Genomic DNA, 13,505 nt, shown 5'->3' on the forward strand with positions numbered 1-13,505 from the left:
TTGTGTCCAACTCTTTTCGACCGCAGGGATTCCAGCATGCTAGGCTCCCCTGTCCTTCACTACCTCCCGGAATTTGCTCCAATTCATGTCCACTGAGTCAGCGATGCTTTCTAACCATCTTATCCTCTGATGCCCCTTTCTCCTCCTGCCCTGTCTTTCCCAGCAAGCTGGCTCTTCACACCAGGTGGCTAAAGTATCGAAGCTTCAGCTTTAGCATCAGCAACAGTCCTTCTAATGAATATTCAGAGTTGATTTCCTTTAGAATTGACTGGTTTGATCTCCTTGACGTCCAAGGGACTCGAAAGAGTCTTCTCTAGCACCACAGTTCAAAACCATCTTTAGACCACTTATAATACTTAATATAATGTAAATGATATGTAAATTGTTGTACTTTTTGAATTTTTTTCCCTAATATTTTCAGTCCTCAGTTGATTGAATCTGCCTTCGGATGTAGAATCACAGATATGGAGGTCTGACTATACTCCTGAGCAAAGGCTCTTCTGTCCATGGAATTCTCCAGGCAAGAATACTGGAGTGGATTGCCATTCCTTTGGTCCCCAAGGAGAAGTCATATCTTGCCCAGATACATGACACATTTCCCCAGGTGAAGTTTTTCTGTATGTTTTCCTTCCACAGATAGTAAGATCTTATTTAATGTTTCACCCGACCTTGATGGTGTCTTTAATATAATCTAAGGTGAGAGCCTTTGTGGTTGTTGTCTAGAGAGAAAAGTAACAGTAACAGTCACTCAGTTGTGTCCAACTCTCTTGCAGCCCCATGAACTGCAGCCCGCCAGGCTCCTCTGTCCTTGGAATTCTTCAGACAAGAATACCACAGTGGGTAGCCATTCCCTTCTCCAGGGGATCTTCCCAATGCCGGGACTGAACCTGCATCTCCTGCATTGCAGGCAGATTCTTTGCAGTCTGAGCCACCAGGGAAGCCCCCTCCCCAAGAGAAGGTTCCAATTTTGTAGTAAACTTCTTGGTTCTCAAGTTTTTTTTTCTTTGAAGAAGACACTTCTTTACGTATGTCTTCTCCCCTGAAGACCTATGACATACACATTATCATCATGCCCAATTATGTGGATGAGAAGCTGAGTCCTGGTAAGTTTAAGGAGCACACCCACAGCCATGAAGGCAGCACAAGACAGGGCCAATTATTAAACCCCCACTTTTTACACACAGATCATCTCCAATAATTGCCATAATAAAGGTTCAGACCAGTAATTTGTTTAAATGTGTAATGCACAGAGTAATTCATAGAAAATTATAATGTATTTCATTATCCTGACCATCCTGACTATCCCCCTACCTTTTCACTTCAGAGAGACTGGATTTGTCTAGGGAGTATAAAATGTGATCTCTTTTACAACTTTATCTGGTACAGATAACTAAGAAATATCAATGGTTTGTGGTAGCCTCAGAACACAAGGTTTTTATAATACTTTGATTTGCTCTTTTAAAAATGGAAATATAATTCATATGCCATAATATAAACTTTTGAAACTGTACAATTTGGTAGTTTTTAGTCTATTTACATGTTCGTGCAATTATCACCACTATCTAATTCGAGAACACTTTGATTCACTCTTTTGAAGGCTCTTTTCTTACGGGCACAAGAGAACCACTGAATATGTGCAAGCAAAAACTCCAAGAAAGATCGGGAGACCTCAGAGCAGGACTGGAGCCTGCAAATGCAATGCCCCTATGTAGTCTTAAAAAGGGAGCTGCATTGTAAGTAATGAGAAGATGCATCTAGGGAGTTCCCTGGGTTAGGACTCTGGGCTTTCACTGTCAGGCCTGGGTTCAATTCCTGGTCAGGGAACTGAGATCCCACAGCCGAAGAGAAAGAAAAAAAAGAAAAGACTATGACGTCTAGATACTATTGTGTCAGTGGTCAGGTCATGAGGACACTTTTGTTTTCTGTCTAGTACAAGAGCTGCTCTCTAAAAGTGGTAAGAGGAGAAGGGTCCAAGGAGTGTGATGAAGATAAAGAGCAGGCAAGTACGATTCATGATGAAACCTTTAAAGAGCCTGCAGTAATTTAGTCTAGTAAAGTTATTTAAGAAAGCCCTAAAAGATATGAAAGGATGTTTACACAGAAAATGTGACCTTTCTTTGTTCTTCTTTCACTAGGGAAAAGACAAAATGGATTCATTCCATAGTATGAATGGAATGAATGAATTTCCATAGTATGAATTCATTCCATAGTATGAATCCTCCTAATCCATAGAGGATTAGGTTAACATAGAAAGTCAGGAGATAGACCCTTCTTAAACACCAAATGATGGTGGCAGCAAACAGTCCTCTGACACTAAAAAAAAATTTTTAATTTATTTTAAAAAAACCTTTTTTTTAGGTTGCAAAGAATAGTATAATTTGTTCACTCAGATTCTACATTAACATTTTATACTTTTTCTGTATCATTCTCTTTCTCTTCATATATGTGTATATACACGTGTGTATATATAGATTTTTTTGGTCGGAATCCTTTGAGAATAAGTTACAGACAATGATTTCCCTTTATCACTAATTACTGGGTAGTTCCTAAAGCAAAGGCCATTTTCCTGTTGAATCACAGTAAGATTACAAAAGTTCGTAAATTAACAGTGATACAACACTACTTTCTAATTTTCAGACCTTATTCAAATTTTTCCTTTTGTTCCAATAATGTCCTTTAGAGGGGAAAAAAAAGTTTTTTTCAGGTACAGGATCCATATTGCATTGAGTTGTCATATCTTCTTAATTCTGGAACAGTTCTTCAGAAAATAATTTTAAGGTCTTTAAAAATTTTAAGAATACAGGCCAGTTACTTTGCTGCCTGTCCCTCAATTTGGGTCTCTGCTGCTTTTAACGAAGGTTCCCTTCTGTTTGGGGAGTTTTAGGGGTGTCCTGAATTAAGACCAAAGGTAGAGGGTTCCTCTCTCACAAGGACTATTCCTATTATAATCGAACCATTTGTAAATGGTGGGATGGACAATAAAACGTCTTTGAATTCAGAACTCATCGTTTTTGTATTACATAGTTTGCTCAATATTCCTGCATTTCACGAGTTTTTTTTTTTTTTTCAATACCTTGATTTCAACAGATTTGTTTGTGAATAATTAGCAACTACTCTTTTAAAACCACTTGAGACTTGAATTACCTATAAACTCGCCTCTTCATAATCTCACCTCTGCAGTCGTGAACTGTGCCGTGGCTCAGGAGACAAACAGCTGCAAAAACGGGTGGGTGTTGTTACTCGCTAAAATCTTTCAACAAATATTTGTGGAATACCTCGTGGATGTCTAGCTCCGCTCCAAGTCCTCGGAATCAATTCGGGAACAAAGACAGACACACACACAAAAAAACTTCTGTCTGTGTAGTTGGACGAACTAAAATTCAGATTAAAAAGAATCGGACACTAGGAAACCGACTTCCTTAAAGAGGAAACAGGCAAGGCTCTGAGAAAAGGGGTTAGCTCTGAGGTTCGATCCTAACGCGCCCAACGCCGCCGATTCCCGGCAAACGCGCAGGTAATCAAGTTCTGCCCGGGAGAACTTTTACCCAAAACGCACTCCTCAGATCCCGACAGCAAGGGCCTCAAAGGACGGGCGGGGCAGGACTGCCTGGGCAGTTGTAACACTTTCTCAGCAACAGTCTCCCGCCCGGTGTGTGTGTGTGGAGGACCGGTTGTTCCGCACCCCCAGCCGCCGCCGCGCGGGGACCCCGCACCAGGCCCCGCGCCCCGCAGGGCCTTGCGCCTGGGAACCGCGCGCGGAGAACGCCCCGCGGGCAGGCGGCTCGGCGGAACCGGCTCCTCCAGCGGCCTCGCCCACTGCAATGCAATCTGGGTGGTTTTTCCAGGTCCCTCCCTGCCGCCTTCCGCGCCCAGTCCCTGCCCCCGCGGCGCCGCGGGCCTGGGAGAGCGCGCGGGGACGCGCGACCCGGCGGGGCGAGGCTGCCGCCGCGGAGCCCGCGGAGGGGCTGTGGGCGCCCTTCCGGATCCCGCACCTGAAAGCGCGGGACGCTGGGGCTCCGGCTGCCGACAAGGCTGGTACCCAGCCCCCTCGGGGGCCCCCGGAGGGCCCGGCATTCATTCTCCCGCTCTCCCGGGCGCGCTCTGCGGTTACCTGCGCGGCGACTCTCCACGCGGCCGCGGGCTCCTGAAACCCTCCCACCACCTGCCCTCTCGGTCCGCGCTTCCTCCCGGGCGGCAAAGCCCTATCTCCAGCGTCCCCGGAGCATCCTGAAAGGGGCTCAGATTTGTACCTGGAGCGGGTTACTGTAGTGATTGGGGTACGGTTACCGGTTCTCCCATTATCAATCAAGGGCTGGATACTTGGAGCCGAATGAGTAATACTTCAGACGGCGTTGTGTTCCCAATAAGAGATCGAGTTCAAACATAAAAACCCAAGGAAGCTTCATCTCCAGCGCTTTTCTCTGGAAAACGGCAACAGAACCCACCACACAGCCGTCCGACCAGGGGGCAGGGCGATGGGAGGGGCGCGAAGGTGGGCGCTCAAGCCCCTGGCAGGTTTAGCTGGAAGAGGGTAGGGAGATCGCTCGGGGAACTTGGCCAAATCGACACAGAAGTACAAAGGCGATGGTACGAGGTGGAGGGCGGGAGATCTGAGCCACGAACTGTGCAAAAAGCTTAGCTTTGGCTTGATTTAGGAAAACAGCAGGTACGGTATTCGATACATTTTATTTCGGGCCCAGGGCAAAGCAGAGCAAGTGGGCCCCTGGAGCGGAGGAGGCTGCAGTCTCCAGCGAGCAGCCAGCACCGAACAAGGAGGAGCAATTAAGGGAGCAGTTGAGAGCAAAGGGCGTGGGGGTCACCGGTGCCCGAAAGCGTGCATGGGGCGACCGCGTCATTTGGTGGCCGAGCGTCCAGCCCCCTCCGCCCCCGAGACCCGCGCAACCGCGCGCGGAAGTTTCACTCCACAAGGTGGGCAGCGAGTGACTCGGGGACCGAGGGGCGTGCGCCCGAGAGGGGGAGGGCCGGCAGGCTTTCGCCGGCTGTTTGCACTTAAAGGTGTGTTGGGCTCGGGAGCGGCTTTTCCGGGGCTTGGCCAGCGCGCCCGCCACCTCCCGGCCGCCGTTGGCCGGTCCCTCCCTCCGCGGTTCGCCCTCTCCGAGCACCGCGCCCCGGGCAGCTCCGCACCTGGGCCTCACCTCTGTCCTGCTTTCGCCTCCCCGCGCCAGGCCTTTGCGCTTGACCCTTTAGAACCTGCGGCTTCCTTCCCCACAGCCGGCCTTTCTCCAAGCACACCCCCCTCGCCCCCCACAATCTCTCGGGTCCTTCCACACGGGCGACCCGTCCCTCCGCGCCCTCGACGCCTCACCCTTTCCCGGTCCGGCCTCGGCTCCCCCTCTGGGTGGCCGCCGCCTCTTCCCCGCCCCTAGCGTCTCCCCCTCCCCTCCGCAAGCAGCCAGCCATTGTCTCCCGCCCCCTCCTCCCCTTCCCCCCCTGCCCCGGGCGGCCTCCTCCCCCCGCTCCTCTGCCACGTCGTGGTTTGAAGGAGCCAATGGGCCAGCGCCGCCAGGTGTCTCTTACCTGCACCACGTGGGGGAGGGGGAGGGGGCGGGCAGGTAGGGCCACATCCCAAAACAGAAAAGCTTTTCAGCCATTGCGCGCCTCCCGGGGGTGCAGCCTCGGCTCCGAGCTTTTTGCATAGACGCACGGGGCCATTGAATACAAAAAGGGCAGGCCTCCTTCGCCCTTCTTCCCACCCCCCTTCCTGCCCAGGGCGTGGAGCTCGGGCCAGGTGAGGGCTCGGGTGGTTGGTTACCGCCTTTAGCACCGGCGGCGGCGAGGTGGAGGAGGAGGGGGGGTGGGTGGGCGCTCTTTCTTTTTTTTTCCTTCGGAGAGGTTTTAGCACAGGCTTTCCCCTCGTTCTCACGGCCGCCCCACCTCGCCGCCTCCCGACCCCCCTTCTCCCCCTCCCCACCCATCGTCATGACGGCGTCTCCGGATTACCTGGTGGTGCTCTTCGGAATCACGGCTGGGGCCACCGGGGACAAGCTGGGCTCGGACGAGAAGGAGCTAATCCTGCTCTTATGGAAAGTCGTGGATCTGGCCAACAAGAAGGTACTTCTCCACGGTTTCCGTCCAAGGGATAGGCGTGGGGGCAGAAGCTGGCCCGAGTTGGGAGGAAGTGGGTAAACAACTGCTCTCGTTTGCCCACTTGTGAGGCTGGACCCGAGGTCTGGAGAATCCGAGGAGAAAACCAGACTTCTCTTCCAGCCGCTTTGGAACCAGCTCTTTCAGCCCTCCAAAATCTGGCCCAGGTGGGGAGGCCGGACGCCGCCAAGCTCTGTTCTCCTCCCGTCGGGGGCCACCCGGCGGAGGCGGGGTGGGGGTCCCTGGGGGGCCCGAGCGCGGACTTCCAAGGCTGTTTCGGACCTGATCCGGGTGGGGGTGGGGCTGGGGGGCAGGGCTGCACCGACCTCTCGGCTACCGGAGCCGCAGGCGACGCGCGAGCCTGGATTCTGGAAGCCGGACCCGCCGGGAGGAGTGGGCCTTCCCCACAGGGGAGCGAGGGAGGAGGGTGAGGATGGAGGTCCCCGCGTTCAGGGAGGGGAAACTGACCCCCTGCTTCTTGTTTCTTTCTTTTTTCCCGGAGGTGGGACAGTTGCACGAAGTACTAGTTAGACCGGATCACTTGGAGCTGACGGAGGACTGCAAAGAAGAAACGAAGCTCGACGCCGAGAGCCTGTCCTCGGCGCCGCAGCTGGACCAAGCGCTCCGACAGGTGACAGTGCGGGGCCGCGCCGCCCACCCCATCCGCGGCGTCCGGGCGGCGCGCGCTGGTCCCCGGGGCGGGGTGGCGAGACCCGGGCTGGGAGCCCTCGTTGCCTCTGGGCGGCGAAGTCGCTATTCCTTGAAGCCTCCCAGCCCCCCGGGGTGGTGGTGGTGATGGTCTAGTCGCTCAGTCTTGTCCGACTTTTGAGACCCCATCGATAGTAGCCTGGCAAAGCTCCTCAGTGCATGGGATTTTCCAAGCCAGAATACTGGAGTGGGTAGCCATTCCCTTCTCCAGGAGATCTTCCCGGCCCAGGGATCGAACCTGGATCTCCTGCAATGCAGGCGGTTTCTTTCCCATCTGAGATGGGGAAGCCCAGCCCCCGGAGTCTTTGGGCCAAAACTTGTTAGTTTTCGGACTGTTTCCTGACTCGCTCCTGGGGCCCGAGATCCACCGGGTTATTCACCAATCGTGTGTTGAGCGGCGTTGGAATCCGAGCACCCCCAACCCCAGGCCGAGACCCCGCTGTGGTCTGCGGCTCTGCCCCCGAGGCAGGGGGCGCTGCGATGCCGGCGGGCGGGCGGGCCTCGCGCGGAGAGCTAGAGGGGGCCCCCGCTGGGTGAGAACCGGGCGGGCGGGGGGTTGCTGCTTGGTTTCAGGCTCCTGAATTCCCCCAAGGGCCCGGTTTCGGTACCGTTTACCTCTTTAGTGACCTTGGGCCCAGCGCCGGGAGGGTTTGTGAGCCCGACCAGGCGGGGTTGCCCATTGGGTGGCCACGAAAGTAGTGGAATCCCCTTAGCTGGGGTTGAGGTGACCTGAAAACCAGGATGCTGACGGCTACTGGACCGCGGCTAGGGCGGGGCGCTGAACACCTGTGCGCTGGTGAGTGTCCAGCGTGCTCCCGGCTTCTGCCCTAGAACAAGAGCTGCTAATTACAGGGGAAAGTTACCGTTGCTGGGGTGTGTTACAGGAAACGCGGTACTACGTTTAAGAGTTAGATGTGCCCATTGTTGTTGTCTGGCCTCTAAGTCGTGTCCGACTCTCTGCGACCCCATGGACTGTAGCCCACCAGGCTCCTCTGTCCGTGGGGTTTCCCAGGCAAGAATACTGGAGAGGGTTGTCGTTTCCTTCTCCCGGGGATCTTCCCGACCCAGGAATCCAATCTGCGTCTCCTGCATTAGCAGGCGAATTCTTCACCATCGAGACACCAGGGAAGCCTTCTGTATACCCGTTGGCCACATTTACTTAAGAAACTGGCATCTTTCTTTAAGTCTAAAGCATCTTAACAGAAAAAAAAAAAAAGTAACATCAGAGAATGATGTAATCAGAAGGCAATTTGCTGATGAAAGGAGACCTCTGACTTAAAAGTCTTGAATGGATTTATTACCAAAATGCAAGGAGGAGGGATGTTGAAGGATGCATTTACTAAATTCTTCTGTGGGTTAACTGAGGATTGATTGGAAAACTCCCTTGACTAAAGGAAGCTGGACCGTTTGGAGGGACTGGGTCCTTGTAATGTTGCCCCCAGTAGTTAGTGGTGTTCTTTGCAGCTGTTAGCCGGGTTTTTTTCTGGTTTTAAACAAGAGGGCCACTTTTCAGAGTTTGTGAATCCTGCATCCTTTGCATCCCTGGGTGTGTTCTGTTCTTTTCAGTTTAACCAGTCAGTGAGCAATGAACTGAACATTGGGGTAGGAACCTCCTTCTGTCTCTGTACCGACGGGCAGCTTCATGTCAGGCAAATTCTGCATCCCGAGGCTTCTAAGAAGGTAAGCGTGCCGGTTTCGGAAAAAGATGATTAGACCTTAAGGGTGACTGGAGGTTTAAGCAACGGTTTATCCAGTTTTCTCTATTTTAAAAATATGCAAATGAGGAGGTAGTATTTTATGGGTACAGAATTTCAGTTTGAGAAGATGACAAGGGAATGGTGGTGACGGTTCCACAACAGTGTGGGTGTACTTAATGCCACTAAATTATACACTTAAAAATCATCAAATAGTAAGTAATGTATTATGTATATTTTACCACAATAAAAAATTTGCAGCACTTTTGTAGAAATATTTGAGGTAACAGTAATTTTGTTGATACCCTTTGGTGACTTAAAAGTTTGTTTTTGTGTATGTTAAATTTTAGAGAGGCTTGACATTCTCTCTTTCCCAAAGCATATGAGCTGAATTTTTGACATTTAAAGTGGGAAAAACTGTAATTTAATACGTCGTGATATTCCCATCTGTGTAGCAAATGCCTTATCCTAGAAAGGAGGGAACAAAGAAAAATCTTTCAAATTAGAGTGTAATTCTAATGATTTCATTAAAAAGCTTTGTACTCTTAAGTAACTAGTTAAATGTTAATTATAGCATGCTGTGTTTTGTCTGACTTTAAGTAAATGTGCAACTGATTGAATTTTGTATCAAAATATTGGGGTCAGCCTCATCTTTTACCTTTACTCATCTTTCTGGTATGGAAAAAAGTTTGAAATGAGAAAGATTCTATCTTATGTAGATGTGATTCCCCTTCTGGGGAGAATACTGAGGGATTAAGAAAAAATAGTACCCATAGACAGCAGACCCAGTGTGACCAATTATTGTTAATGTAGTTGATCTTATCAACTTAATTAGTTAGAGCTGTAACTTTTTATTGTGATAGGCAGATACTGAACTTGAAAAGATGGAAGTAAAATATTTTCCTAAGGAAAGGTATGTGAGGTAAATTTTGCAATAAAAAGTTTAGACTGGCGATTGATGTCACAAGTGAGCAGTCAGTGCAGACTTTTTCTTTTTACTCCAATAGGGAAAGGAGAGAAATGAATTAAATGTATAATGACAACTTTAAAAGTTTAAAGGAGAAACTCAAGTTCCTGTATCTTGAGAGTTGGATTAAAAACTCCTCTTTTTACAGCACCTTAGTAATTGATGAAAAGAGGAGGGTTTTTTGTTAATTAAATAAATGCTGAACATAATTGCTATAACCTCAATCCAGAAAAAATATACATATATGGGAATTTTTTTTTTCCATTCAAACTCATATAAGGGATAAAATTAAATTTTTCTCTATTGGGCTGGGGTAAAGCAGCAGTTTTTGTTATTTTAGATACACTGCTTTGGATGTGAGACAACCTCCAGAGAAAAATTTTCCTGAGTAACTTCTGTTAAGATTCTGATAAAACTAAAACAATTAATTTAGCATCATAATGAAAATAATTCTATTCATTATAGAAAAATAAGGATATGGTAAAACAAAATAATCCTTCTAGTCAGAAAACAAAGTGGTTTTTTGAATGTGAACGTAATTGAATGTGTTTTTTCAGATTTTTATAAAAAAGCCTTACTTTTACACAGAGCATTCATACTACATAAATCTTTTAACCTATTTTGAATTTAATATAACATCAATATTTTGTGTAAGCAGTAAAAAAAAAAATTCATTGTCTTAAATGGATATACCTATTTAAACCAAACTTTTATTGTTGGACTTTTGAGTTATTGTCATTATAAACAGCTTTTAAATAAGCATTTTTGTAGCTAATCTTAAAAGATTCACAATTCAAGATTACCTATTTTGAAAACGTCACCATGATATACTGATACTTGTTTCAAATATAGCAGGAACAAACCACATCTAATAGAATCCAATAAAGGAAATTTAGGGGTATTACTGCATAAATATTATGGGTCACAAACATTAAAAAGTCTTTATATCCTTGACTTTATAAGTACAAGTTCCCAATAAGTGAACATAGACTGTCTTGAAGTTTTAAGACAAATCTCAATTCACTGTAACAAAACTAAACTTTGATAATTATTCAATGAGGATTTTTTTTTCTTTTAGAAAAGTGACACAATAGTGTGATATTTGCTCTGACAGTTGAGCTTTGTTTGACTACAAGAGTGATGCTAGTCAATAGGAACCATGTCTTCTTTGCCACTGAGATTTGTGATATATTCTTTTAAGTCTAATTTGAGTTCTCAGGGTTTAGCTAGAATAATAATGGTCTGGAAAACTAATGTGGGACTGTAATTTGGCAGAAAAATAATCCTCTTCAGGCAATCAGGAATTTGCTATGTTATTCTAATTTTAGTGTGTGGAGTATGCTTTATCAGAACCCAGTATTTTAAGCTATGTTTTAATAGAAAACTAAATTTTGATAAAAACTTTGGATCCCAGGTCTAGACATATATTGTAAACATATGCATCTGTATGAAAACTGAGAGGACTAATATCGCTTCCTAAAAATATAGATGATCTAACATAATTGTGGCTAGACAAAGTACATTGTATTATCAGACAGGAAACATAAAGTATAGTAGCCTAAATGTTTTATAGCTTCAGAACTGTTTTAGAAGAATACATAGTGGAGCACACATGTATAATCCATTGCCTTAAAATAAAATGAATTATTTTTTCATGACACTTTTTTATAGGATGTAATACTTTAACAGAAAATGAAGACACTCTAATGTTTAAATTAAAAAAAATTTTTTTAATTGTGGTAAAATATAATTACATTCAGTTCTTAGGTTCCTAATTGTTAGGGAATTACTGAACTAAATATGTCTAGTTAACAGTATCTACCTTGTCCTTCCTCAGAATGTATTATTGCCTGAATGCTTCTATTCCTTCTTTGATCTTCGAAAAGAATTCAAGAAGTGTTGCCCTGGTTCACCTGATATTGATAAACTGGATGTTGCAGCAATGACAGAGTGTATCCTTTAAGTGATGACTCAGGAATCATTTGAGAAGACACCTCTAGGAAAACATGGCAATTCAAGAAACTTTAAAACATTATATGAAAATTCACTTGTCCAAAATTTGTCTATTGTGCTAGGGGAAAACGGTACAATCAAAATAGTTATAATTGAGTGAATTGGAATGGTGATCTACATGGCTTTAGACATTGATTTTTGTGAGGTGAACACATAAAATAGAATTCAATTTTGGATTTATAGGAGTGGCTTGCTTTTGTTTATTTTGTTTTTTCAGTTGATGAATTGATGAATGTGAAAAACAATTTTTTTGCCAATTCTAAGGCCACTTTTTCTTGATTATCTTGGTTTTGGTGTTTATTTCTACTGCTTTTGATGGATAAGGGTGTTTTTGTTTTTTTTTAATTGTGGATGTATACTCTTTACAAACGGCTGTTCATCATTGGCACCACTTTTAATCTCTGTTTTTCAAATACATGTAGATTGTGGTGGTTACTATAACCTATCTGTTGAGATGATAAAATGAGGTTGAGATTTTACCCCAAATTATTTCATTACCAAGCTAATATATCTGATGCATCATGTACTGTAAAAGTAAATTTTATAATCACAAATCTTGTCATGAATGACCCATCATCTTTCATACAGTAGGTCTTTAAAGTGCTAACTAATAAGCAATTATGTGCTAACTATCAGATGTAACACTGAGTAATAGAGTTGTTGGGGACCCACCCAAAGCCACTATGAGAATCATCATGAAGTCAGATTCAAGTTATTTTCAGGAACTTGTAAGTTACAGATGGTTATTCTTAAACTTTATCATTCTTTTTCAGGAGCTAAAGCCTGATTTTTATTTCAAAATTTCTTGATGAAAAAGATGGTTTGGATATTTTTCCTAACCATTTGTAAGCAGATCAAACTCGTCTATTTACTTTCTTGGAATTAGAGAGCTAGAATTTTGGTGTAACTGATTAGCTGCTCAGGCGATAAAGAATCTGCCTGCCATGCAAGAGACCTGGGTTCAATCCCTGGGTTGGGAAGATCCCCTGGAGAAGGGAATGGCTACCCACTCCAGTATTCTTGGTCTGGAGAATTCTATGGACAGAGGAGCCTGGCGGGCTACAGTCCATGGGGTCGCAAAGAGTAGGACACGACTGAGGGACCTTCACTAAGTTACTGGTTTACCTCCCAGCAGTTCTGGGAGAAGGGTAGAATAAGCTCATTTGAAGGAATTCTAAACAAAGAGTTTTCATTAGAAGGTTGGGACAGTAGGAAAACATTTGTTATGTGATTTGTTAGTTAGAATGCTGTATTAGTTAGCTCAGGATGCCATAACAAATACCCTAGACTGGTGGTTTATTACCAACAGAAATTTATTTTCTCACAGTTCTGGAGTGTGGGAAGTCCCAGACTAGGGTGCCATCATGGTTCATCTCTGGGGAGGACTCTTTCTGGCTTTCAGATAGCTGCCGCCTCCTTGCGTCTCACAATGGGGTGGGGTGGGGGGCCTGGCACAACCAGGAATGAGGTGGTTCTTTCCTCTCTTTATAAGGCTGGAGGCCTTTCCTTGTGGCCTCATTTAACCTTAATTATCTCCTAAATTTATCCCCAGATAGTCACATTTAGCAGCTGGGGCTTCAACACATGAAGTTTGGGGAGGGACACAATTCCATTGACAGCAAATGCTAAACCATTTAATGTGCTGGTACAAAATAAAGAATCAAAAACTTTTGTAAAGTATTAGTAGATAGTGGAGGGAAAGTCTAATAGAAAAAGATAATTTGAATAGGAAAGGCAGTGTTCAGGTTTATTCCTGATCACCCAGTTTTCTCTTTTAGCAAAGAAAATCTTTGTCTAGTAATAAGTCAGATATTAGTAAAAATTTGCATAACTACAAACAAGAGGTTATTACATTTAGGTATTCTGTTTTGTTTTGTTTTGTTTTTTTTTTCAATGTGTTTTCAGTTCAGAGATAACTTTTTAAAAGCTTACCCATTTTTTCACCTTGGTTTCTTAAGAACTTAACATATATAAGATTTGGGGTATTAGTAAACATCTTCAGTATGGTAATCTGGGCT

The 13,505-nt window shown here is 45.5% G+C and overlaps 1 protein-coding gene and 1 long non-coding RNA gene across 5 annotated transcripts in view; one reads left to right on the forward strand and one right to left on the reverse strand.

The window, feature by feature from the left end:
* Positions 1 to 618: 618 nt before the first annotated feature.
* Positions 619 to 5,286, reverse strand: LOC136144882 (uncharacterized). Its single transcript, XR_010658652.1, has 2 exons — positions 5,157 to 5,286; positions 619 to 3,304 (listed from the first exon to the last, which is right to left on the reverse strand). It is a non-coding gene; the product is annotated as an uncharacterized lncRNA (long non-coding RNA).
* A 543-nt stretch (positions 5,287 to 5,829) lies between these two features.
* ESRP1 (epithelial splicing regulatory protein 1) overlaps positions 5,830 to 13,505 on the forward strand; it is a 57,149-nt gene continuing 49,473 nt past the window's right edge. For 3 of the 4 annotated variants that reach the window (XM_065903214.1, XM_065903215.1, XM_065903213.1), the window contains exons 1-4: positions 5,850 to 6,072; positions 6,608 to 6,736; positions 8,380 to 8,493; positions 11,312 to 11,426. In XM_065903214.1, coding sequence (XP_065759286.1) covers positions 5,941 to 6,072; positions 6,608 to 6,736; positions 8,380 to 8,493; positions 11,312 to 11,426 — 490 coding nt within the window. In that variant the 5' untranslated portion in view covers positions 5,850 to 5,940. Of the gene's footprint in view, positions 6,073 to 6,607; positions 6,737 to 8,379; positions 8,494 to 11,311; positions 11,427 to 13,505 lie in introns of all 4 variants that reach the window. The other variant, XM_065903216.1, reaches the window with a different exon arrangement.

Source organism: Muntiacus reevesi, chromosome 12 (genome assembly GCF_963930625.1).
Source record: "Muntiacus reevesi chromosome 12, mMunRee1.1, whole genome shotgun sequence".
NCBI classification, from domain to species: Eukaryota; Metazoa; Chordata; class Mammalia; order Artiodactyla; family Cervidae; genus Muntiacus; species Muntiacus reevesi.